At 46.2% G+C, this 27,898-nt stretch overlaps 1 protein-coding gene across 11 annotated transcripts in view; it reads right to left on the bottom strand.

Moving 5' to 3' along the window:
* Positions 1-27,898, bottom strand: part of LOC104061206 (monocarboxylate transporter 2) — a 44,463-nt gene that overhangs the window by 12,909 nt on the left and 3,656 nt on the right. For 3 of the 11 annotated variants that reach the window (XM_054076955.1, XM_054076951.1, XM_054076953.1), the window contains exons 2-4: positions 26,278-26,540; positions 25,797-26,054; positions 14,056-14,319 (exon numbers count right to left, since the gene is read on the bottom strand). In XM_054076955.1, coding sequence (XP_053932930.1) covers positions 14,056-14,319; positions 25,797-26,013 — 481 coding nt within the window. In that variant the 5' untranslated portion in view covers positions 26,014-26,054; positions 26,278-26,540. Of the gene's footprint in view, positions 1-14,055; positions 14,320-14,616; positions 14,688-25,796; positions 26,055-26,277; positions 26,822-27,898 lie in introns of those variants that run through there. The other 8 variants (XM_054076952.1, XM_054076948.1, XM_054076954.1 and 5 more) reach the window with 5 other exon arrangements.

Raw genomic sequence — 27,898 nt, forward strand, 5'->3', positions numbered from 1 at the left:
CCTGGGGACAGAAGTCCGTTCTATGAGAAGTAAAACAAAATGCTCACTTATGTCCACTCTTACAGCATCCACTTCAGAAGTGGGAATGTGGATCTGCGTCCCTCTCATTCCAGTCCATAAGCTGTCACTTTGGTTTCACCCATCAGCAAGCATGGGTTTGGACCATGACAGCAGACGTTGAACTAGAAAGGGCTGAGAGTGGGCCATATTCTTCTCCGCCTCTCAGCTTCTGGGAAAACCTTGGGTAGAGGATGGAGGAGATGAAAGCAAAAGTTCATATCCTGACAAATATCCTTTACAAATGAGAGTACCCTTCCTGTACCCCTGGGGCACCCTTCATGAACATCAAAGTGTCTTCAACCACATCCCAGCTTCCCAGTAATCACTTATTAAGCCACAAGATCACAACTGCAATGCTTTATGTGGGTCTGTGTGAACTTCAGCAAACAGCCTTCGGCTGCTATAACTGACCTTATCAAATTCACAGGGGCATAATAGGTCCCACTCGTTTGCCAGTCTGGGTAGGAGAGCTGTGGTCTCAAAGATGCTGTCTCTCTGGGCTGGGCTGAGCTCACAGGGAATGGTGATGAACTTCAGAGGTGACATAAGCCTTTCTCCTTCGCAGCCTGAAGCCTTAAGTCCAGGCGCTGTGATCCTGCTTTGTGAAGGAAGCACGGCATAGAAGATCACAGCACATGCTTGTGAGTGACCGCATTTGATCTCCTTGACCAGCCTCACCCACAGAGAACTGGGCGTCAGGGACCTCTAAGGCACTAAGTGCAGCCAGTTAGAGGAGAAAACAGGAGCAGAGCATCTGGACTTCTCCAGACATTGGAGAATTCACCGTGAAGGCTGCAATGAGCACTAACCCGCAGGGAAAGCATCAGCTAGACCTACGCCAGACACCAGAGAATCAAACTCAAGGCATCAAAGTTGGGGCTTCAACCAAACTTCCCTGAGCTGCTGCCCATAGGCCAAAGGTTTTGTAATAGTCCTAAGCAGACCTTTCAAATGCACTGAAGCAAACACAAAATCACATCCCCAAAAATTACTTCCACTCAAGTCATTTGGACCTACAGAAACGTCCATAGGCTTTAATGGAGCAGCCTTTCAAAACCTCTTGGCAGAAACCAGTGCACGCAATATGTCACATAGCTTTGCACACTTCAGCACGCAAACTCTGCCGGTCTGGGCAGGTGTACGAAGCACAGACACATACACCTTCACCCTGCCCAGACGTCTTCAGTGATCAGCATCACACCCAACAAATCTAAATGCACCTCTCCTGCCCTGCTCCGCCGCATGCCCCCCGTGGTGTATTTCTCACAGGGGGCTAATTAGCCATCAATCATTACATGACTTTAACAGCAGTGTCTTGGGGAGCTTTGGAAAACATCAAGTAGTTCAAGTCAGGGCAGAGGAATTAAGAAGAGAGAACAACAAAGCCAGAACCGCAGTTATGGGAAATAGAAAACAGGATTACTGCTTTGCTTGCAGCGATTGCAAAAATTAAAAGTGTGACAGCCCCTGGAAACATGGTGGAATTGAAAAGTGGGACCTGTCATTTACCACTTATTCAGCCTGCCTGAAAAGAATAAAGATGCTGTATATTACCACACAGAAACCAATTATGGCAACAACGTGTGCAGCTTAGATCCCAAAGCACCTTTATTTGCTAATACCTGCCTGGTCAAACATGTAGGAATCACAGGCTCCCTGTCCTGGCATCCAGAGTAAATCATCCTCCTTCCTTGAGCCGATGGCAGAAGCTAACAGGAATCAGGGTGATTTTTGCCTCTAATTTACAGAGTGAGATGAGGACAGGGTGAGAGAAACAGCAAGGAAAGCTCTCAGAAAGCTGCCATTTACCAGCCTTGCAGAAGCAGCCACACAAATACTTTCTAGGTCCCTGAAAAGTTGTGGTGAGCAAAAGCAGTCTCAGCTGCCGAGCATGTCCCCAGTGCACAGCTGCTCAGGGACTGGAGCAGACACAACTGGTGTCACCCAGCCAGAGCTGTCCCCACAACCCCACCACCATGGCAGTGCAACTTCTAATGAGGAAATCAGAAGTAAAATTTAACCACCCCTTTGCATCCCAATACACTGCAAGGATGAGGCTGCTGACATGGATGTGGTAGCAGCTGGTACTTTGCTGCAGGAAGGGATGGTATTTCCACCCACCCAGCCTTAGGAAACAAGACAGGTCCTTCCACAGCCCAGCAAGTTGCTTCCTCCCTCCCAGTAAACTTCCAGCCATGGCCATCGTTTACCACCCATCGCAAGGGCATGACATGGCACAGCAGAGGGCACAGGGGGATACTGAGTGTCATTCTGCTGCTGGCTCTGCTGAGCTCTGCCTGTGGTTCTACACCTCCTCTGGCTCACAGGGTACTGCTGGGGGACGTGCTCTGCAGTGGAGTTACCATCACTCGCTCGGTAAGAGCAAACCCACGCAGAAATGCCTTGCTTTACACCCCAAGCCCTTGCAGAGCAGCGTGTACACAAAGGGGATGTTCTGATTGCAATAAAAGTTTGCAATCTGGAGAGCAACAGTTTGCAACAAATCTTCCCAAGAGATGATGCTAGGATCATGGCACTACTGGAAGACTGATGTAATGTAAGGCGCAATCCACAGCCCATATAAATCATGCTGGTTTAGTGCCTGTCTTGTATAAAGCCCCTCTTTTCTCATACCTGTGGCAGACTTCCATTCATTGCTAGCTGGTACATGAAAGGCCATGTCAGAGAAGCTGATCTTGGTGGCAAGCAAAACACGGTAACTCGCCGGTGGGAAATAAAGCAAGCCCTAACTCATTTGTTAGCTTGTCCAATTACTTTTCACCTTGAGTTTTGTGTTTGCAGAAGTGAAAGAGGCCCTGAAGAGGAGATTGGAAAACCATAAAAAAATGCAAAATACCCTGGACTCTCCTTTCTTCTCCTCCACAAAGCCAGGCCATCTTGTCCTCTATTCTTTTTGAGCCACTGAACTATGATCCAGAGATAATCGCAACACCGAGGTGGCATTTACCAAGAAATATCAATCCAGACTGACTTAAACTCTTGCAAGTATGACAGTGTTCAAAAACCAGACACCTGAATTGCCTTTCTGTTTCTTCAACAAGGCCTATGAATTTTTTATGAGCTGCAAAACTTCCAATGTCAGTGCAAAACACCAGTGTATTTTTAACAAGGACCTAAACAGTCTTCTCTCCAATAATTCTGACCATATCTATATGTCCCTTTATATATATATATCCCTTATTTGTAGAGTTTGGTTTGTCATTTATTTTAACTCAACCTGATGCTAACAGAAACAGCTTTCCGCCTTTTGAGTGGAAGCTGGCTTGGATGAATTTCTGCTAAAATATTTCTGTGCAGGGGTCTCAGATAAAAGCTGAGACCCTGAAATACAGACCTCATAACCCCAGAGGCCTCAATGCAACGTGAGTTTTCTCCAGGTTTCACAAGACTGAGCTTTTGACAGTGTAAGGTGGCACAGAGCCATTGCAAACATCACAGAGCTGCCGGCAAGACCATTTGATGGCCATACAGATGATAATAGAGCAACACTTTAAAATAGTCCCTTGTAAGGTCCTCAGAGCTGGTCGGTCTGGAACCAGCCGTGCCCACATTGCTGGGGCTCCCACGTGCAGCTCTGCTTTTCTGCCCTTTCCAAGGTGCCAAGTGGCTCTACAGAGCTGTAACTGCACAGGGACATTGGTCAGCACCAAGAGAGCTGCCCTAATAGCTAATATTTTCCAAATTGCTGTGAAAACACAAGTAATACTAGGGAAATCAGCACGATATCACTGGCATTGACTATGTGGAGTCACTGGGGATGTAAGAAGGAGCAGAGCATACTCATCCGGGAGGAAAGAGGGGAGAATCATTTATACTAATAAAACAAAGTCTATTATTACACTAGTAGTAAAACAAGGAAAGAAGCAGGCCTGCAATTTCCTCAATAATAATCTCGTTCCCTTGGTGGAATAACAACACTGCCTTTAGCCTCGTAATTTATCCACCAGGGTACCAGCCCATTGTAACAGAGCAATCTCCTCATTACCCTGCGAATGAAAGCAAGTGCCCCTGCATTATTAACACACTGCCAGCATCCAGCAGCCTCCTGAGGTGGGGAGAGGATCAGCATCAGCAATCAGCACCCAGTAACAATGCACAGCCCAGAAGAGAGGTAGGGCTGAGAAAACACTGGGCATAGTTGCACAGGCAGAGTGAAAGGGATGGGAAACCCTGTAGCCTTTTAAGTCTTGCTAAAAGAGAAGTCCAAGGTCCAGGACCAGGAGGTCTCATGCTTATAAGTATTTGTCACCAGTGCTTGGAGAACCAGCTGACCTGTGTTAAATGAGCCCCGCACATCCCTGCTCCAGATCACCAGAGAAGAATTGGTGGTACCTGGGAATAATACCTATTATTACTAGTCTCAGCTACTTGTTTCAGATGGTTTGGTGTGCTCCTGCAATGGCTGAGGAGCTCACGCACAACTGGATCTTCCTCAGGCAGTGCCGCCAGAGACAAGACAGCTAAGCACATCACTGCTGGAGGACAAGCAGCAGTGAGCAAAGGCCCTGGGTAACAAATACCCCTCTGAAAGTCTCCAAAGGGCAGCTTCCAAAGACCTGTCCACCCCTAAACCATCTTGATATGCCTTCTGGTTAGTATTTGCACTGCAAATAATAATTTTTAAATAAGGGGGCTAAAGTCCAACATAGGCAATAGCAGCTCCAACAGCTAACCCGTCACCAAAAGCTGCCTTTCTTTCCTCCTTGTAGAAGAGGAAAATGGTCCTTACGTTAAGGGCGTAAGAGCTGCCATTTCAGCACAACCCCTGAGACTTGCATCAGCCAAGCATGGGAGAGACTGCCCAGACAGATATTATTTGGTCATCAAACTGCTCAGTCCAGGCTGTGTGGTGCTCGATCTCCCATGCAGGATTAGCACGACATCCAGGGATAACGGTCTGCTGCAGGAACCAAGCTGTGGCAGCCCTCCCTCTCCTGCACCCACCAGCTTCCACTGGGGAAGCCAGGGACCCTGGCCTCACATCAGAAATACATGCATTGGCCACAGCAGCATCCTGATGTTAAAAAAGGAAGAAAAACAAAGCAGACAAGGCCCAAGCCTCAGAAAGAGAAAGCGTCCTCTGCCTTATCTAGCCATCTTATCTGATCAGTGCTTGGGCATTTCAATTTCCAGATTACACAGCTGACGTGCGCTGCTCCTGCGGCACGTGGAGGAGCCACGGGCCAACAGCTCCAAAATTAGGGCTGGAGCCAAGGTCCTTCGTGTCACTTCATATTTAGGCAATTAAATAACTGCTCCTGCAAGGGGGCAGCATCGCAGGTGCCGAACATGCGTCTGCCGGCACTGAGTGATTTCCCTGGGCTGCAGGTTTGGATCTCACCCACAGAGCAGATCACAGGCACTGACCTTCCGAAGGTCACAACTTCATGGGGTTTTTTTTAACTTCTTTCCATTATTTTTCTAGCTAACCTTTTGCTTTGGCAGAACCACAGACTTTTATCTCTTCCATCATTTGAAGCCCAGCTGCAGAACACACCTTCCCGCACAGCTGAAACACCTATTCCCTGAGATCAGAAGCCTTTCATTAGTGGTCTTAGCACTATGCTTTACACACAAGCCAGCTACTACATGGGCATGCTCTCCAAAGGGCTTTGTCCACCTCCTGGAAGCCCTGCATCATTTGACCAAGAGACCAGTGACGCTGGAGAGCCATCCAGGGGCAGAAAAGCTGCAACACTGCAGGACAGTTGGCATCAACGCTCCCGCACTCTGTCCCATGGCAGCACAGAGAATGCATCCTCTACTAATTGGGGGAAGAAGATTTCACATTTGAACTTCACTTGAGGGAGTGGCGGGTTTAACATCTGCATATGAAGAATTAATATCTGCCTAAACAAAACTCTTCACTCTCTTCTTCCTAGCTCTTATTAATCTTGGTTTTTATTAAGTCTATCACATCTCTATTACTGCTGCCTGGTGACCTTGCTAGCTCCAATGAAGGGCGAAATGATAAAGCTTTGTGACCAAGTCCACGAACACAGAAATATTTCACCTGAACCTATAGTGCTATTATCGTTCTTAAGTAGAACAGGGCTATTTAAAAAAATAAAAAATATAAGCACATATGTGATGACCTTGCAGGGCCCGAGTGTTCTCTGAGAGTCAGGAGAAGTATATGAATCTGCTGCACCATCCATTACAGAAATCAAGCTATTCCTCACCTGTCCTTCTTAACGAAACCCACAATCCTAATGGTGCTGCTACCCCAGGGATTACCCCAGTGTGGGAAGATATCTTGTTTCAATGACACAGGGAGGCTGATTGACTGTCGGTGGGACTCCAGGAGGTGGTGACAAGCAAAAGGATGAGGCCCAGCACTGGGGACCTGAGTGATATGTATGAGTACCTGCCTGGGCTTGGGCAGGGTGCTGGGTATCCACTGTGGATAAACAGAGAGATTCTTTTTCTTTCAGCCTACACAAAATATCCAGATGGAAAAGCACATGCCTAGAGAAATCTCAGCAAAACCCCTACTTGAGAATTTTTGTTGAACCAACATTGTAAGTGCATAAGCAGAGGGAGAGGACACATGATGCAGTACTGCAGGTATCACCTGTCCTCTCCTCCTCTCCCTCTCCTCTCTCTTAACCCTCGCTCAGCACTAAGGGCTGAGGAAGGAGGTGCTCGTGTCCTTTCAGACTCTTGGGTAACTGAGGCATCATATGGGGTAGTCAGACACAACTAGGACCCAGAGGTCACAGGTGCTGGATTCCTTGGAAAGGCCAGTGAGCAGGCAGCTAAGCACCACAGATCCACGCTGCATCCACACGGGCTGAGCATCTCTGAAAGCAAACCGTGCCCAGGTACTGATCTTTTTGCTTCCCTGCTAAAACCAAATTATAGAAAAAGACAGGCAGCCCATAGTGCAACTACCCAAGCATAAAGTACAAGGATAATTTCTGCTTTTCAGGAGGGAAACCACTTGTCTGGGAACTCACAGGCTTGGGGCTCTGCGTGTCTTAAAGAACAAGAAAAAGCCCTGGTACACGTTGCAGCAGGGGATGAAAACAGCAGCAACAGCATGTGAGCACAGTATCTGCAAAAGCACACATGCCTTGCTGAGATTATGGCTCCACACATAGGAAATATGCTGCAAAATGCTGGGCAATGCACAACACGATTTTATCAGGCACCCCAGTCACTGACCTTTTAGCTGCTAAAGCCTCCACCCATCAAGGCACGTCCTACTGGGGTGCTTGTGGTCCTTTGGGCAATGCCTGAGCCGAAATTGGCTTGCAGTGAGCTTGCACCTCTCGGGGCCTGGGCTTCGTTATGCACTTGTTTTTGCCCTTGGAAAAAAAGAACTAGACATCCCTTCCCATGCCTCAGTTTCCCCTTTTAATGTTGTGGTACTTCACAACTATTTGCAAGCAATTGGCAGGGGTGGAGAGCCCTGGGAGAGGTCTTCTGGAGGCAGAGAAGGTTTTGATGAAGTTTGGACCAGACCAGAAGAGACCATTGGCAGTTTTGATTAAGTTAAAAACTGCAGAATCAAACTCATTATTAATATAGCTTCACGCCACTGCATGTAGTGAGGTGCTTTCTAAACCTGTCACTGCAATTTATCATGCTAGCAGTGTAATAAAATACAGCTATAAAATTTTGGATTAAATGTTCAAGGTCAATGGTTGACTTTCAACTTCCCAATCTCTTCCTTACTGCTTTAGCAGATGCTCTGTTTAGCAGTTATGAGCTCCGGGAGAAAGTTTCTTTGGAGAAAAGACTCAGTTGTGGAGCATCTCCAGAATTAAATCTTCAGACATTTCATCCAATTACAAAACAATAAATAATAAATAACAAGACTAATAAACACTGGCTGGCTTCAGGATAAGGCTTTTAGTTCAGAAACGCTCTCATTTTTCTTATGTTTGCAAAAGGTGGGTCTCTCCTCCTGTCTTTGCAAAATAGACAGAAGGTAATTCCCTGATTTTAATGGAAATTTGGATGTGCAAGAACAGCACCCTGGAGATTTTGGAGGGAGCATCACAGCAGCGTACAGCAAGGCTGAGACCAAGATCCCACTGCGCTGCATACGGAATAACAACAGTGTATGGGTACTAAGGGGCGACAGAAGCAGCACACATTCACACCTACAAACTGAATACAGACATGCACAAGACTTAGCTGCACAGCAATGGCAAAAGTAAGAGTGAGATTCCTCAAAACCAGGGGAAAAAAAAAGGTCAGATGTCTCCTGCTCTACCCCCCAGCTATTCCAGCATATCAGCTGAAATTACTCTGCATCAGGATCTGGTCCCTGAGTTTCACTCAGGTGTTTTCTTGTGTTTTCATCACTATGATGAAAGGGGCATTATGGTTATGCAGTCACCATGGAAAAACAAACCTGAAAATGCAGATTCTGACCCAGGTATTAAATTGTTCTCTCTATTCCGGCCTATATGCCAGAAAGCTGGCTCATTGTTCACTTGGCCATAATGAATGACATTACTGTTTCCCAGGATTCTCACCTCTCTTATAGTTCTAGAGGAGACCGTAACATCTATAAGAACATTGCTGCTATTAGATTAGTGGCAACAGTATTCCTTATTTTTTGAATGTTTGTCTGCTCCCCCCAATACTGCATAGGGATGCAGCAAATTAATACTGCTTGTCTTTTCTTTCCTGGGAGCTCAATCACCTTCTGCCTTCCCAGGGCAATGGTTGTCTCTGGAGACTCATCTGTGATGCAGCTTGAAACGTGTCACCCTTAAAAATGGGGTTTGATATTGCAAACACGACATGGGCACATGGCCCAAGTCAAGAGGCGTGAAGGCCAAAGGCTTTCAGTTTTGCAATTATATTATTTAAGATTTTCTCCTCGAACAAAACTCATCCTGGCACATGAGGCAAGACCTTGGTCTTGTGTTGGCATAGCATAGTCCAAAGAGGCAGTCTGCAAAAAGAAGCCAGGCCGAGGACATGCAGCAGCATAACGGGTGCCCTATGATGCTCCACAATTTGACAATGTGCCCTCATCACCTGCAGAACCTGACAACTGGGAGCGGAGGTGCAGATGAAAGAACCTTTAGGGAAGGATGGTGGCATCTCCTCTGGTCCCTTATGGACAGATCCTGCTTCATTTTCTTTACAACCAGCAAAGACTTTGTTCTGTAATACTTTTCTTATTTGGGGTAAGGAATGAGCTTTTTGCCCGCGATCAGAAAAAAAAAAGAAACATTACAAAACAGAAATCCTTCTTTAGCAGATTGACGGGGTTTCGCTCTGCAGGATTTAGTCAGAGAAAAGCAATGTTCACTTGTGCTCCTCACTCACCACCCTCCTGTTTTGCCCTCTGCAAATGAAAATGGGGAATTGCTGAACATGAACAGTGGTGAGAACTACAAGTACCCTATCATAAAGTTCAGGCTATCCACTTTACTGCACACTAATCTGTTTTACTACTTGTGTTAAAGTGACAGAATTGTTTTCTGCAACCTAGTTCAGATTAAGAAACTAGGAGACAAGACATATTAACACTTCTCTATATATATTGCCAAAGCCTTGGCTGGTGTAAAACATCATCCTGGGGGAATTCAGCAAAAAGTGAAGGGCAGAAACAGTCTCGGCTGGTGATTTTTCTGTCTTAGTCTGAAAACCTGGCAGTGCTCTGGTGTTACAAACCAAAGCCTCAGGTGGTCACCGTAAATCTGCATCCATGCTGTCAAAGTCAACAGAGCTATTCTAGTGGAGATCTGGGTTAGTTCATGCGACTATTTTCAGCAAATAGGCTTCCTTTGCATTATTTACGAAATGCAAACATAAGCTCTGTTACACAGTAACCAGCACAGCCTAAAAAACAAGTCCCCACACCAACATGCCAAGGAAATGAGGGATTGTTTCCCGAGGATGTTTGAAAAGAAAAGCTGTTGTCAGTGAGAGCAGCAGAGCCTCCGCACCCCACCAAGGCAAAGGCAGCGCAGGCACACCAGGCTCCTGGGGATGGAGGGAGCTGAGCCGGCCTGATGGGTCAGTCCTCATGCAGAACATCCCCATGCTCCGATGCCAGCCTCACCACCCTGAATCCTGGCTCTGGTTGCCCTGGCATGGCCCAAAGATGTGGCCAAACACCAGGGAGTGGACAGCAATGCTACAGTCTTTCCCTGAACCCAACTGAGCAAACAGCAGAGCCCGTGCATCCTGACGGAAGAATTTGATCTACATAAACACCTTCCAAATCATGGCCATTCACTGCTGCTGGAGCAGGGGGGAGGAGGGAGGCGATGAAAGATTGGGACTTTCCTTTTGTGACTGTGATGCCCACACCTGACACCAATAAACACACCATTTGCCCCACCACCACCTCAGGACACAGGGCCCAACGTTAAGAGATGTTCAGGGCACCCAGCGTGGTTCCTGCATGGCTGTAGCCCACCTACCCCTGCACCACACATTCTGCCCCACCACCAGCTTGGGAAGGGAAGGAATGGAGAAGCCACAGTAATAATTCTCTGGTTTAGCAACTCTTCTTGCTACTCAGGACTATGTTAAAAGCTTACTTTGGCACTTTTAGAATTTATTTCCTTTCAGGAAAGATGAGCAAAAAATTCAGCGTTTGTTAAACCAGCTCCTATTTTTTCAGTAAAGTAAATCAAGCTTTGCTGCACAGGCATCCTAACAGCTCTAAAGGGCAGAGGAAGACTTTGGCAGCTCCCAGGAATCGGCGCCCCATGCCTTTCATGAGAATTTCCAAATCACTGAAGTCATTCATAAGTCAAACCCACTCTGGCATTAAATGCCCAGTCAATCACATTAGATGTGTTAAATACGCTCCTGGGCACGTGTGTTTCAATTGTTCCCTATCCTGCAAACTCCCACCTCAGCCCTGCCTGCAGCTGCTGGGTAACTCGGTGCTTCAGATCGTTGCAGAGAGAGGGATGATCAAACAAGCATAAATCAAGAGCAGTGTCAAGCATAAATCTCAAGAGCAGAGAAGAGGAGCAGAGGACTATTAAACGGACATAACTCCGAGCAACTGCAAGGCACGTGGGGAGGTACAAAGGTACAATCACCTGCAATTAAGTCTAACAGTGCGCAGTTGTATCATCCCCCGAATTACTGTGTGATAGTACAAGGGAGGGTAAAGTCAAAGCTCCTTGTAAAAAGGCAGGAGACACTCGGTTAATTGGGATAGAAGTCCACTATAACATCCCAGATGCAGAGCACGCAGCATTGGCTTGAACACTTGGAGAGAAAGAGAGGAAAGTAGGTTGGGAAGTCTGCAGGTGGGAGAAGGCAGGTGATCAGAGCAGCTTTTCACCTGCTCCAGCACAGCCTGTCGGTCATGACCTGCACACTGAGAGGGTCAAGAACCCCAGTTACACCCCTGCAAGAAACTTTGGGCATTGGCAGGTACAGGGTTAATCTGCAGAGTGCATTCCTCACTCAGTTGTGGTCAAAGAAGCATCTCTGCCACACCAAAGGGGCATCTTTTTGTTGGAAGATAAAGCAGAGCTGGCAACAACCCACAGAGGCAGCCAGGGAGCCCCCAACCTACAAATAACTACTTTGGTGCATTTATTGCAGCATTACTGGATAGGCGATGGGATATCGCTTCAGCACATGGCAGTGTGTGGAAGGGACATGATTTCTGGAGCCATTCCTTAAGGTCTCACCCCACCCCGCAGCAGAGCAGGGCTTCCTACAGCTTCACCATGGATAACGGTGTCCAAACCAAACCATAGTTTCTGCAAACTGGTTGAAATTATGAGGCTATCATCACAGTGCCTTAAGCCCCAGCTAACACCTACAGAATGTCGAGTGCAACAGAAGAAACAGCATTACCCCAGGAAGAAGGCTTGCACTACAGGATGCCCAGAGCTATCAGGAAGACAGAGAGAAACATGTTAGGCACCCAGCCACCAGGGAGACCAGCAGTCCCTGCTTTCCACAGGACATCTTTAGCACACTCACCTATATTAAAATGCCAATTGCAGGCTTCCCATCAACAGATATCCTAATTTTAGTACCAGACCACAGAATTTACAGCAGCCTCTACTTGCTCACACACTTCTGGTATGAAATGTTCATCATCTCTACTTGACTTCTAAAACATGAAGCTTCCTAGATGCTTGTCTGTAGGCAACTGAACACACCAAAGACATGGGCCACCTGCTTTTTCTTTTATTATGTGAGCATTCCACATAATTTACCCCAGCCCTTTAAAACAGCGTTTAAGTAGCATCTAAACAACAAGCGGTTCCTTCGCCTGCCTCCCCACAACAATGTTTCCCCCCCTAACTGCAACCCACTTGCTCCTGTTCAGCCTGTACAAAGCCCTGCCGTTTCCTTTTCAGTGCAGATTGCTTATTTATATTGCTGAGGGAAAAGTGCTTTTCTCTGCCTTTAATAACAAGTCCCAGGAAAAACATATCCCAAAGCTGCAGTTCTCCCCAGGGTTCAGTCTCAGCATCCCATCAGGGAGGCCAAGGAGGGTGGCCTGGGACAATGGCACTGGCTTAAGCGGAGGACTTTTCTTTCTAAATTGCTGCTTGGGCTTTGCCCTTGAAGTGCTGTATTTGTGGGTTTTCAAACAGGAACTCAGCCTTTGTAGAGCTGCTTTCCATGGGACCAAGCCTTTGGAGTGGGTTACAATAGGATGGACTACAATAGGCTCTGATTCAAGCATCACTTCTACTTTACAAACCTTTACAAAGCATCTTTACTTTCATTACCAACCTTGTTCTCCAAAAAGCACTACAGTATGTTATTAAGGAAAAAAAAATGCCTTTTTAAAAACAAAGAACATTTTCAGAATTGCTTAAATAGCCAGGATAAACATTGATGGAGTTTCCTGTACAGAGCGATTCCCATCTACCTCCCATTGCACATTTAATCAAAGGCATCCCATGTTTTTCATTGAGTCATGAAAGTAGCATCAAAATCTTAAAAAAAGAGCCAAGTTATACGCACTGCTTTGCAGCTGATAAGAACGATCGACTGGCGATTTCATTACTATAATTACAAGCTGCCATGATAAACAAGCAGCTACTTCAGTTATTGCTCTGCTCCACGCTCACCTTTGGCTGAAACCCAAACCCAGCTTTTTCACAGCAGCCTGTCCTCAGGGCTCTTGCACCGATGCCCACAGAAAGCCTTCGTAGGTAATCTGGTGTCTGGGTAGGGAACCACCACCTCGACCCTCAGCAGCACAGCACCCCTGACTCACAGCACTACTCCACAGCCTCTCGGGTGCAAAGTTACCATCTTGGGTCAAAGCAAGGCAAGAGGACACAAAGATCTTTTCAAAACAGCTCAGCCACCCCCATGCCACTCAGCTACAAGGAGCGGGGCTGGTGCTGCCTGCCTTTAGGGGAACAGAGGTGCTGTGTGATGGGGCCAGGGCCACGCTTTGTTTGCAGTGTCAGAGAAAGCCCCCAATGCAGCCGGCAGCAGGGAGTGAGGAAGGGAAAGGTCACACTGCAACAGGATGTGTCGTGTAGCTCCGTCTCTGGTGTGCAGAGGGTATTGTACCCCTTCTTAAAGGCTTCTGCGTAACCCCACATTTATATCAGTGAAATAAGCCCTATTTTCAAAGCAACAAAGGGGCTGCAACCCTAACTGGAAATAAAGGGCACGTCAGCACTTAACTGGTCACAGACTGCATTTTCAAAGCCACCTGGAGTCCCTTATAGACCAAAAAAGTACCCGTAGAGAGCAAAAGACACCTGTGCCCACTGAACTCAGTAAGAAATTCAGAAGGCACAAAGCCTGTTTGAAAACACCAACCAACACCAATTTACCTCTGAAAAACTGCCCCTTGGCCCCTTTAGGCTCCACGTATGACTTGTTTCCCTAAATGACGTTAGAAACGCAATCGGAAAGTAAACCTGTCAATAGTGCCCATGCACACGGACACTGTTGCTTTCCCTGTACAGTGTCCCAGAGCAGGGATTGCTGGCTTCTTTCTGCTTTCACAACACACCGCGCCGCAGGGGCTGGTGCAGGTCTACTCACCTGCACCGTACGTCGTGGCCAACATGATGGAGGAGACCCACGCGATCTCGCTATAGGATGTGCCAAAGAAATCCTGGATTTCTTTGAAGAAGATGGCTATGCCCTTGGGGAAAGCGTACGCGAAGCCAATAGAAATGAAAGCGCCAAAGACCACCACCCAGCCCCAACCACCGTCCGGTGGGCTGGGGGCTCGCCCCGCGTTACTGGGGGACGGCATGGTGGGGCTGTGCGAGCGGCCAGCCGCCCAGCACTCCTGGGGAAGCCCTGAAAAACAAAGTGCAAAGGCTCAGAGTCAGATACTGCTCTCCCAGAGCCCCAGCCTGCAGCGACAGCATCACCCCAATGGAGTTTCGACCTAGTTATTCATTTGTAATGTCGCGCCCCACCCCTGCTGAGCTGCATAGCCAATTAATGCAAAGAAAATCAGCATCCTGGCATCCGCACAGGGCTAGGGGCGGACAGGAGGGACAAGGTAAGAAATGCTCTGCAGTGGCTGGTTAGAAATTACTTCTGTGTGCCCGGGAAGCAGCCCCGCATCCCCCCCCCCACCTCAGCACCCACCTGCGGAGCCGCTGGGATGGGACGGGATGCAATAAGATGGGACGTGGCAAGAGGGGACGGGACTAGGATAGGGAGGGAGGGAACAGAAAGGGAGGGAACCCGCCCCAGCAGATGAATGTGGAGTCTAATCAGGTTTTGTATGCCTTTCTGCTTTTCTCCTTTCCCCCTTTTTTATCTTCGGAACCCCAAGCTGAAGCAGTGCAGGAGGCAGCGCCAGCACCCAGCCACCCCGCAGGCATTAATTAAACCAGTTATTTATGTGGAGTTGTAGTATTGTTTGGGTTGGAAGGCACCTTAAAGCCCATCCAGTTCCAACCCCACCAGACCACGCTGCCCAAGGCCCCATCCAACCTGGCCTTGAACACCTCCAGGAAGGTGACATCCACTACCAGGCAACTTGTGCCAATGCCTCACCACTCTCATTGTGAAGAATTTCTCCCTAATGTCTAATCAAAATCTTCCCCCTTCAATTTAAAGCCATTTCCTCTCATCCTATCACCACATACACTTGTAAAAAGTCCCTCCCCAGCTTTCCTGTAGCCCCTTCAGGTACTGGAAGGCTGTTAGAAGGTCTCCCCACAGCTTTCTCTTCACCAGGTTGAAAAAGCCCAACTCCCTCAGCCTGTCCTCCCATGGGAGGTGCTCCAGCCCCCTGATCATCTTTGTAGCCCTCCTCTGGACCCGTTCCAACACTTCCATGTCCTTCTTATGTTGGAGATTCCAGAACTGAACACAATACTCTATATGGAAATCATTATTTTTCCTGCATTTCTATCAGTATTCCAGCCTCTTTTCTGTGCCGTACAAAGTCGCACGCTGCTCTTCTGTTCCTGTACCATTATATCATCGCAGACTTGTGCAGTCATCTACCCACTGTTCACCAATTTGCTGTATATTCTAGTTTTCACATTGAAGTCCATTTGGGGAAATGTTAGCAGGGTTTACTCGTGCTAGAAAGTTGCAGTTCCACTGCCAGGTGAGCACCTTGCTCAACCTTGCCTCCTCCTGGCTTAGGTGACAGCCTCGTGGGTCTTGGAGGAATTCATTCACCCACTTTGGGAGAAATTCATATGGAAATGGCAAGCGAGTGTCACCGTTCACTCCACTCCAGCCTCCTTCTTCCCTTTGTGTGCAGCTGTGAAAACTAGGGTATGGTTTGGGGAGATTTTACAAATCATTTTGGCAAAAGAAGCCTTTCATACAAATCAGCAGCACTATCTCCATCACAAATATAGTCCTTTCTTCCCCGTTTCTCTAAGCAGACCTTCCATACCCCTTTGCATCTCACTATTTTAGGCATCATAACAACTTTTCCCTATAAATCTGTATTCAGTTTATTAAAAAAAAACCAAACAAACAAACAAAAAAATGACCTAACACTCAAAACCAAAATCACGTTAACAAAGCGTGTGGAAATCGGCTGTTTTCTGAATCTGCATTTTAAAGCTGCTGCTGTTCACATTTTTCCTCCTCTGTTTCATGAGCCAAATGCCACCCACGGGGTGATGTCGCAGGGGCAGTGGGCTCTCCCGCTCCCACGCCACCTGACGCAGGAGTTCCCAGCCTGCCTGCACCCTCTGCGGGGGGTTACTGGGAGCCCTTCCCGGAGAGTCTGGGAAAGAGGAAATTGTTGTGCTTGGGAAGGTCTCCATAAGGCTTTGCCACTGCCCCATCTCGTGCCTTTCTGGGCCTGTACACAGCTCTTCCCTCCCCAGGGAATGGGAAGACAAAGCTTGATGGTCCAGGATGATGTTTCTTCTCTAATTTTAAATCAACAACACAATTTTAACAGCAGTACCACTTTTGGTTCAGGTACAAACACGTCAAACTGTTACAAAACAAGAAGGAACTCCCTGCTTCTCTATTTGGACCCTCCCTCCAAGGATCCAAAACAGACCCCGCGTTACTATAAATCCCATTTTTCTACATATACCATTAAGCAATAATGGAAGGGGGAAACAGTCCGTTGTTCAGTAATTTTCCTGGTACAGTTAATCAAGAGCTTTAAAGCTCTCCTCACAAGGTATCTGTAAGATTTTTTTTTATTACTACTATTTCTTCCTTCCTGTAAAACCAAGTAAACTTAAAACAACCAGAAGACCTTTGCTCTCGGGTGCAGGGTCACAGCACGATGACCTGGAGAGCTTTGCTTTGTCACAGCTCAGAGCAGCATTTTGGGCTTAAGGATACCTCTTTTACCTTATCGCTTCTATGATTCACAGTCCCGCGTGAACAACGGCACAGGGCGCAGTGGCAGGGAGTCAGCTACCACAGGAGAGAATTAAAGGCTCTCCTGTACGAGAGCTCTGTCTGCAGCTGAACAAAGGGGTGGTCAAGGGGACAGGACTATTTTCCTCTGTTTTCCTATGGAGGGATGTGGGTTTACATTAGTGGAGTTTTCATAATAAACAGCAATGAGGTTTGTTTCAGCAGCTGTTTCTTGTGTTCTGCTAAAAATAACAAATTGGGCCAAATCTAAATAAACACACCTGAGAGTGAACTTGGGCGCATCCTTAGCATCAGTGCAGAGAGCAGATGGAAATGCTTGGGAGCACAGAAGCAGCTACAACTCCAGCTATGACCTTGGCTGGAAGACGGGACCGTTTCCTTCTGCAGAAATGCTGTATTTGGTGTAAAGTTGAAGAATTCCCTCAGCAGCAAACCCTGGCAGGACACCTTCTGGGTAAATGTTCACACAAACTGGTGGTAGACTCAAAACCAAAGCAGGAAAGTAGTTGCAGCAGGAGATACCGGGGAGAACAAATTATTTCTAAAATATGTCTGAAATCAATTAGTCTTTGCCCTCGTGATGCTGCTCTGAAGAAACGCTCGCAAGCAAAGCATGACAGCCCGAGGACGGAGGGAAGAACTGCCAGCAGAAATCCTGGGCTCACCAGGTCAAAAGGCTTCTTAGCCATCTGGGGAGGGTTGGTCTGATCTCACAGTAGCTGCCTGTGTGAGTGCTCCCGCTCTATATCAAGAGCACAGCAACTCCCCATCCACGCTCCACTCACTCATCCGCAGACAGACGACACTTCCTGGAGGGCAGGGTTTTTTAATTTTCTGGCAAGTGGCAACAAAATTGATTAAAATTGCAAAATACCTTTTCAAATTACTCATTTCCCTATCACAGCCCTCCTTGTAAATAAGTGCCTGTTATTGTATTCCCAGGCTCCACTCCAGAGCTGTTGAAAGAGAGGCAAAGCAGGAAAAGGGGCCAGGAGCAAGGTAGAATCTGAAATTCTTCCTCTCCCCTGAGAAGGGCCCATTTTCCAGTCTTTGCAATGATTTCCATGAAATTTCCTGTAGTCATGATTTGTAAATCAAGTGAACAAACAGCCTTCACTTATTGAAGCCCAAGGTTTGATAAACAATATTTAAAATATAAGGTCACCAAAAGTAGTGACTAGTGTTGACAAGTTGAGTATTTTTTCTTTTCCTGAAAAAAGGAAAAAAAAAAACCTGAGGTCCCCAGAGAATGGAAAACATTTCTGTTTATTCTCAGTGGAGCACTTTGATATTTGGAAAGAATTTTGTTTGAAGCATTTTATTTAGCAAAAGGTAGGAGCTTCAACTCTATAACACAAACAGTGCTTTTTCCTTCATTGAATCTTTGACAATCAATTAAAGGCTTTAGAAATTGCTTCCGCATTAAAAAAAGAAACCTATACCTAGGTCTGCTGTATGAAACCAGCTCTGAGTAAGCAAGCACCTAGAGAGGTAATTACACTTCATCTGTGATTCTCACATGCACGGCATAACCACATTTCTCAAAACTATTCCGTTGTCATTTTCCGCTTGCCTATAAAAAGCATCAGCAGTGAAATCCAATCTATAACCTCAGTTAAAATGGAGCTTCTGAATGAATGAATGAGATTATAAGCAGCAATTCCCTGCAAAATCGAAGGGCTGCCCCCATGGCCCAGGATGTGACACTGTTACTTTCCTCAGTGTGATTCGTCTTAGGAGAGAGAACTCCCAGTCCTCTGGAAATAGGCACACACATTTGTATTCCTAGTAATATTCTTAACTTTTTCCAAGGGATCAAGCCATTCCAATATAGATTATTACTTGGGAAAAGGTTTGAATTCAGTGAAATTCTTGGCTCCGGGCCCCAACCAGAAGCAATCACAAAGTGCAAACTTGGGGACAGATCAATAGTTCCCTACCCGGCGAGCGCAGAATTACCCTTATCCCCCCACGCTGAGCATGACTGGGCTGATACAACACATTCCTCAGTGTTTAGCCACAAGACCTCCAGCATTCAGGGATTTACCACTAATATTTTCATGCTTGAGGTTTTAATTAAAGGGAACCTAACTCTGCTTGATGGCCTCCAGGACACCAAGTACTGGGAGGGATGGGGGCAGCACCCCACCAACACAGCACCCACCCGCATTCCATATGGGGCGTGTGGGTCTCAAGCTGCATCCCTTGACATCCTTACGGCTGTTTTGGGGGAAACTTTTAATTTCCACGCAAACTCCTTGCTGCTGTGCGAGATGCTCTGCTGTGGGCAGAGCCACCAGCTCCACGCATCCTCGCATCTGGCAGCGGGGTGACGCCACGCAAAGCCGAGGGATGTCACTGCTGATGCTGCTAGGAACCACCCAGGACATTGGCAGAGCCTCGTGGCTCTGCTTTCCACCGAGTAATGTTTTACAAGGGGTCAAGGAGAGGTCAAAACAGAAAGTTATGAAATACGGAGTTTGGTTTTTGCTAAGCCAGGCAGGCAGAGGGATTTGTACGAGACAAAATAACTCCCAACAGAGCCAACAAACCTCTTAGACAGCTTCAGCCCCGTGTCTGTGCTGTCAAACCAGCCAGGAGCATGAAGCATCACTGTTGGGTGTGCTGGTTTCCTGGAGATGATAAAATCAACCAAGCAATGACACCATCTCTTCTGTTTTTTTCCCCTGTTGCAGGAATTTAATCAGCAGCCCAAACCAAAACATTTATGTTGGTAAAGAGATGGCTACAATTAATCTAAGTCTAATAACTGGAATGTTTTCTCAGAGGAATTAAAACAAATTATTCCTTTGCTATTGCATCTTCATCTCATTTACATTTTAATCCCAGCAGGATCTTGCTCTGTTGTATTTGGGAAACAGCTGTATAGAAAGGGAAAACCAATGTGGTTGAAGTACTTGAAGATGCATAGAGAATTTAGCTGTTAACTTTTATGGCAGAATTCTGGCTACACTAAACCCTGAATGATTGAAAATCAGCACTACTACTGGATTTTTAGCAACGATTGCTGAATGTAGAGCCTGGTGGCATCTCAAATTGTGCACACAATCGCAGGCAAACAAACAGCTGAGATAGAAAGCTGTGTTGAAGGTATAATTACACATTAGCCACAGCAGAGCAGGTCACTGCTTCATTTGTACCAAAAGTAAAAGAGACTCCTTACCAGAGAACACAGTGTGCAGAGGGAAGTCTCTGCCTTCCCACCTTGAGGTTCTCCATGCCCAGATTCAGGCCTTGGTTTCCTTGCTGTGAGGTTTTACCCCAGGGTAACGAGTCTATATGTTTTTGGTCAAGGTAAACACGTAATGAAGAAAGGCATTTTAGTGTTGTTAAAGTAAAATTAGTACTACATCCCAGCTTATTCTGGTCTGCCTTTCCTACCTGTTCTAATTTTGAAGCAAAAGCACACAAAACAACAAAGCACTTTCATAGCACTTACATTTCTGCCCTGTTAAGGATGGGCAGTCCTGGTAAATGCAAACTGTATCACGCAGGTACCACCCTGCGGATCCCCAGTGCTGTCATGGGGTAGTTGATCTCATCAGGGATACCTCATTGCACCAGCAATAGAGCCAGCAGCTTCCTCCACCCAGAGGGTCTTCTGAAACTTCAGCCAACTTAGAATCACTGCAAGATCCCAGTTTTACTTAATTATTTTCATGTGATCCTGAGCATTCCTTCGTTTACAAAGATGTGAAGTGATGGTAATGTACTAGAAAGGCAGCAATAAGAGGTTTATCCTTGTGGGTTGTTACCCTTTGTCCTTGCACTAAGTTACCCCAACACATATTCCACCTAATGCCTGCTAGATATCTTAGACCTGTTTGCTTACTGCATTTACTTGCACCTGAATGAATTTAACTGATCTCCACAAGCTCATAGCTTGCAAACACAGGGAGAGTTTCTGGGTGCTGGTTGTGCACCCCATGCCATGGAGGAGATTGCAGCCCAAGCATGGAGACTTGGGCTCATTTCCTCTGAGCCCATGGGCATTCTATGACTTCTAATGGATATGCTCCTGTGAGAGTTTCCTTACTCATTTCAGTGAAAAGGATCCAAGTTAGCAAAAACCTGCAAAACTAATCCAATGAATTGTGACCGCAGGGTCCAAACACATCCAGCCCCACCACAAGCACCTTCTCCAAGGCACAGCCCTGAGCCACTGCAGCACATTCGGATCCAGAAGACCACTGTTGTCTCCAGCCCATCTCCAAGGCTCTTCTACCACAAAGAAACTCTCAAATAGCTGTCAACAGGACTGAAGGAATATAACCTGCCTCAGGGCTGCCCGAAAAAAAACTTCAGCAAGGTGGAGAGCTTTAGATCTCATTAAACCTCCCTGATGTTCAAGAGAGGAGAGATGTTACGGAGCGCCATATAGAGCGAGTCCCACTGCAGAACACCAGAAAGGTGGAACTGCATGGTGTGGGCTGAATCTGAATTGAGGATCAGTAGCTCCTCGGCTTGGGAAGAGGGGAACGTCACATCAGTTTGGAAGTACTCTCTTGAACTCTTGTTTGCAGATCATAGTACTCGGAGCCGTTACATAAGGCAGGTATTTTCTCCAAAAATTAACCCTACCTCACTCAAGTTTCCAAGGTATCAGAGGGACAGACAATGAAAGCCTTAGCAAACTACAGTAAAAAGGCAGCTGGAGCTTTGTTGTTTGGGGTTCTTTCCTAGCCTGTTGTGACAAGTGTGAGGGCTTCTGCTCTTACTGTGATCTCCCCCAAGAAACTTTCCTCCAGGACTGCAGCATTCCAGGAGCAGGTTCTGCTGTTTACTGCCCGTATGTAGAGCACCTTTGATTTGCTTCAAGGACAAGGATGCAGCAAGCATAAGCCAATCTTGGCTGATACCAGGCAGCTCTTGTCACCAGAGAGGCTGCCAGGCACTGCAAGAGAGTGGGTGGGAAGCAGGACTGCGGGATAACACCTGCAGCCACTCTGCATATGACCATCTCCTCTTCATAGGACGGAGGAAACCCAGCAAGCTTCTTCATTACCTTCCAAATTCAGTTAAATCCTGGGATACGAAAACGACAAACTGAATCAAACACGGGAAGATTGGTTCATGAATCTTGCAGTGTGGGGCTAGCTAAGTATAACATCATTTGAGGTACATCAGCCCTCTCTGCCCTTAACACAGGGTGATGCAATACACAGTATGACTGTAGGTAAACTCAGCCAGGCTCCTGTGCCTGCATTTTCTGTGTTGCATTGCCCTTCTGGCTGACCATTGTCCAGCAGATCAAGCACGATGCTTTAGTATTAACTTTCAAGGTCTCACACAGATTGTTCTTTAGGGGCTTGTTGAACTTTTGACACTGTACATCCATGTTACCCCACAAGATCAAAGAGAGGAGACTTTCGGTCTGAGTGTAGTATTTGCTCAAGCTTGCTGTAATCCCAGGTTTACAAACTGACCTTCCCAGGAGCCCCCGAAGCTCCACAGAAATAACTCCTTATAAGAAAGGCTTAAAAGATGCTCCTGGTATCTAGGTCATGTTTACAAGGCGCTTGGTCTTTTAACATTCCTGGGGACCTTTGTGAAACTGAGTGTTTACAGACACAGGATTAATTTTAGAAATTTCGTTCAGTTCTCAGCCCCCCCTTCCTAAATACCGTGCTTGGGGCTGAAATTTCCCAGGCTTCTAGCTCAATAGCTCAGCAGATCAAAATCTGCAGCTAAAGGATGAAATCATGGCTCCACTAAAGGCAACAACAAGGTTGTCTGCTGACTTTGGTGCAGCCAAAATTTAACGCTGAATATTGTGTCTCAGTGAATGTCTCTTGAAGTTTTTTGTTATTCTTAATATCTCTAGTGCAAAGGAAAACATGCTGTCCTAAAAGACCACTTCGTAAGCTGTCAGCTGTAGCTTTTCTGAATATTGTCAAACTAAAGTTAGTGTTTTAAGGCACAATTGTCTCCGCAGGGATTTTTGCATGCCCTTGACCACTTTGGGCAGGCTTTGCTGGTGCCTTCCTCCTCTCTCCAATACAGCTTGCAGCTTCAGTGGATGCTACAGAAATATTCTAGATTTATGTTGCTGTAGCTGAAAGGAAGATCAAACTGAGTATTCAATTACTTATGCACTCAAAGATATTTATTCCCTGAGATGAAACTCCCAAATCTGTTGTTATTACCATTCCCTCTTCTATTACTATTAGCTTGCTGCTGCTTGCAGATCTATGGAGATGTCAACACCATTTACTGGAAACAAAAATTGAAAGATGGGAAACATGACAGGGAAATGTTTAGAATTATTAATCATTCACAAGAACAGAGGAGATAATCGATCTTCCTTAATTCTAGAAGAGTTTATAATTATTGTATAGGGATTCTTCCTAAGACATTTTTTTCAAGATCTGTTTCTTTCACAGTTGTATTCTTTTTTTTTTATTTATCTCAGATGATACAGTGATTTAAAAACTGAGTGAGATGAAGAGCAACAACTACCACCTGCCACAGGACGGGCTGCCAGAGAGGAAGGGTGCTCTTGCAACAACGAACACAGGTGTTTGGGGAAAAGCCAGGTAATGTGGAACAGGCAGGACCCTCCCGCCAGCACCCAGTTCCTAGCCCTAACTCTGTGTGAAGGCAAATGCAATGCTGAGAAAGAAAGGTCATTTTCTTTTCACAGCATCTCGTATTTTCCTGCTTACGCAGACACCCTGCAGTTGTTACATGCAACATCTGAAAAAGTCATGCACTTGCACACGAGGCTGTAGCTTACAGTGACAGCTCTGCAGCAATGAGATTTCATAAAAGTCGGTATTTAAAGATGGGAAGATCAATGATGAAAACCACAAGTTTTATACTGTAATGGCTTTGTCCCCCGTGAAGATCACTGAAGCGGTTCCTTTGCTCTACTCTCCTCTGTCTTCATGCAGGTGTCAAGCGCCCTCAAGGAACAGGGGGGGAAAGAAAAGGGGGGGGGGGAAATCTCGACCAATCTGAGATGTATCTGATGTTCAGTGCTCAGTTTGAGACATCCAATTTTCAGAGGATCCTTAGCAGTCACCCTGAGAAGAGGAGCCCTCAAGCAGCCCCACACAGCCTGAATCACTTTTCAGTCTCTCACTCAGACGCCTTTAGCCCTTCTCAGCTCCTGACGTGAAACCACCAGAGCCAAACAGTGGCTACAGGACACACATTCATTATTTCATGGGGAAGTATGTACCCAGTAGAGCTGCTGATTTAATAATCCTAGAAGTGAATGTTCCTGTTTTCTGCAGCAGAGACCAAAACCCAGAGAGCACAAAGAAACCCCCTCACTGCCAAGCCAATCAGCTCCAGTCAGATCTGGAAAGGCTCTTTCTGCAAGCAGGGAAGCACCTCATCCTTAACACCTCTCTGGTCACGTACATCCCCAAGCCCAAGTATGCCAGTCTGCCCCAGTGGGTTAGCGATATCAATACTTGCCACTGGGAATGGGCTGAGACCAGCTGCTGGCTTGGTGGCAGCAGGAGCCTTCAGTCTCCCTTGACAAGGGCTGGATTTGAATCAATAAGTAGAGAGTCACTTGCTCTCATGCCAGCTTTTCAGGGCATGCAGTCACCTGGGGAATCGCATGCTCGATGAGACTAGGCATGAGCTGTCAAAAGAGTAAAGATACAGGTTGTCCATGATGTCACATGCATGGCTCAGGGCACTGACAGAGAGATGTGTATCATTGCCCGAGTGCCAGGTGAGCCTCGTAGAAATTTTCTCTTTTCACCTTAATCCATCCCATAATGGGGATTAAACCAGCTATTTTATTGCCATGGAAAAACAGTTCCCAAAGTACATGAGGGGAGCGTGCTTGACTTCTGTACACTGGGTGCACCCTGACATTTGGAGTGTGCTCCCCAGGAAGCCTCCAAGCCACTGTCCTGAAGGTGAGGGGTACTGAGAGCATCCATCAATCTACAACTTGTTTGTAATAGCCTTTCTCAAAGTGTGTGTCACTGACCTTATCTGAGGAAGAATACTAATTTGGATAGGTGTGAGTGGGTATGGCCATGCTTGTGTTCTTAAGTGTTAATCCTTTTACATTTCACTCTTGCAAAACAAGCTAAGAAGGACCAAGAGTCTGCTAAGAGCCCAGCGATACCCTCCGGCAGCCGCAGCTCAACAGGCATCAGCAATCTAAAAGCAAGATGGTCCTCTACTAACCATTAACAGCAAGATACACACCAGCTTCTCAGATCAAAGCAGCAAACTGATAACTAGCATCAGTACCTGAGGCAAACATCCCTCTGAGATTATCCACTTGGTGATTTCATTATGAGGACAAGCAATAGCTTTCCCACAGCCTTTGCACAATGGCAACATTTGCAGCTGAGGTGTGAATACTCAATGAATGTTTTAACTTGAAGTAACCAATAGACACGTTTGTCTTTTCAGAAAGATTCTGCATCTAAAACATCATCCTGTAATAAAGGACTTGCAGCAACAGAATTAGGGAATACTTTAAAACGTATTTACACACTAGCTCAAGTTTTACACCCATGTGTGCCATTCCGGTCCATCAGCAAAACTTCAGGTATTGAGTAACCAGAATCTTCTCCACAATCATGAGAACAAGAGACATTTTTTTGTTTCAAAAATAAAGCCAAGAATATGAATAGAACAAAAGATGCAATATTAAATATGCTGAAATAACTGTTCAAGACTCAAATAATTCCACCATGGCCAAGCCTCCACCCACATGTAGCAAGATTTCTGATTAAATAACAAAAATTTGTGACATATATGTTGTTGATAAAATTCCCAGCAGTACTGGTTTTCTCTGTTTTGCCAGTAATCATCAGCAGCAAACAGAGAGCCAAACTTGCAGTTAGAGCTTTCCAAGAAATTTCACCAAGGAATATATTCTCCTCTCCTCTTTTGTTGGAGAGGTCTGACCTCTTCTTTTCCAAAGAAAGATATGATCTTGCTTCACTTACCTCCTCCGTAGGTGGTAGCACACATGATGGATGATATCCAGGCAATCTGGCTGTACGAGATGCTGTAAACAGCCTGCAGTTCTTTAAAGTAGATTGTGAAAGCTTTGGGAAAGGTGTATGCAAACCCAACCGAGATGGAGGCTCCAAATACCACCGCCCACCCCCATCCGCCATCGGGGGGTACATAGCCCAGGTCTGAAGAGACTGGGGGTGGCATGGTCAGTCCCAATTTCAGAGCAAAAACCACTTGCCGCTCTCCTGCAGAGGAAAGGATATGCGTGTTTTAGAGAATATGCATATTGTGTGCATCATTTTAAAGTGCAGTAAAACAGTTTAGAGGTAAAGAGGATCACCTGCTCCTAAAGCCTTGATTTTTCACTGGCTATTAAAGGCTTTATTTTTCAATTCTAACACAACTAAAGTCACCCTTCCCTCTCCAACACCCCTGTCCAGCCCTTCCACCTGTATTTTAAATACACACCCTCAGAATATTCCAGTAGTTTCTGTGTTCAGGCGTGGACCTCATCTAGAACTGAAGTTAATGCCTCCATTTTCTCCTCCTCATCCAGGCAGGAGCTCAGGGCTTCACCCTGGGAGACAGCTTCTGTAGGTTGCCTCTGTCACAGTTGCTCAGCCTGTCCCTCCAGAGAGAAGCAGCCGCCACAGCTGTACTGCTTTTAGGGTAAACGCTTCCTTGCGTATTTTCCAGATGTGGGTGGGAAACCTTATGATTTCAGGTTCTCTCTGCTTAAAAGAATAATTGCCATTATGTGAGCAGCAGGTGATCAGCCCCACAGTGCATCCAGTTCCTCTGTTCTGCAGAGGGACAAGGTTCTCTTGGCTGCTTGATTCCCTCGAGCCAACGAGCAAACTGCGAGCAACTGCTTGCAAAAAGAGGCTAAGTTTCTTCCTACTTAGAGGCAGCAATTCCACTTGTGCCTGGTGCCTGCCAGGTTTGCAGATTATGCTCAGGAGCCACACGTATCAAAGAGGGCATTCATTCATTTGCATTCTTTCCTTTTTTCCTGACCATTAAAATAAAATGAGAAAAGAAGTAAGACCTATGTGCCTCTCGGGAGTTAATCTACACATCTTCTCTCAAGGTCAAGAAAGGTCCTGCAGCAAAGCGTGGCAGGTAGGTTCACCTGCATCTTTGTGGGTAAAAGGTTGACTTATTGCCTTTATATATCACAAACTCAGAAATGAGGGAAGCTGATAGGAAAATGCATCCTCAGAGCTAACGGGAAGAAGCAAACCCAGATATCAGCTGGACACATTTTGCTAAAGATCAGGAGTAGTAGTCAGAAAAAAGGGAGGAAAAAAAAAAAAACTGTAGGAAAAGTACATCTATTTGAGAGTTTGCTGCCTCTTCAGAGATGTGGTTTGAACTGTAATGAGGAGGAGGATGCTACTGGAACAGTAGAAAAAAAGAAACAATTATTTTAAGCTCGTGACATGCCTATAGATATATTCCTGAATTCCTGCTTCCTTTCACCTACTTTTAGAGCTGTTAAGAGAAAACACTAACATGGGGCCCTTTCACTCCATCTTCCCTTACATCTGGACAATTGTTTCATACACAGTAGGTAGAGACTATCTCCTGTCCAAGCTCAGCAGCGTGCTGGGGTACCCCCAGACTGTGAATTGAACACGCATTAAGACGAGGAGCTAAAAGCCAGTTAAAGAACATGGTATAAGTGTAATGAGATTTGGTTCATAAACTCTGAGACTGCCGTAAGCATTTATTCCCCGCTCCTCTCATGAAGATATTGTCCCAGAGCCTCCCACTTCTCATTGTTAATAACGTGCCGTCTAACTTAGCTTTATCTACTCCTATTTTATGTTTTCCTGCCGATGATGTTATATAGCTCAAAGGCTTTCTCCTCTTCCCTGGTGTTATCCTTTAATGGTTTTACTGAGAGTTATCATATCCCTTTTAGCCTTTACTTCATCTAGGCAAAAAAGCTGTATTTTTTTCCCTCTCCTTAAGAAGGATTGTGGGAACAGAGAGCTTACCTTCCCTTGCTTACCTGTGTCCACACTGCCCATTATTTTGGGGGCAACTAAAGGTGCTGAAAGGCAAAACAGACAAACCAAGGAGA

The sequence above is a fragment of the Cuculus canorus genome, chromosome 11, assembly GCF_017976375.1.
Source record: "Cuculus canorus isolate bCucCan1 chromosome 11, bCucCan1.pri, whole genome shotgun sequence".
In the NCBI taxonomy this organism is placed as follows: Eukaryota; Metazoa; Chordata; class Aves; order Cuculiformes; family Cuculidae; genus Cuculus; species Cuculus canorus.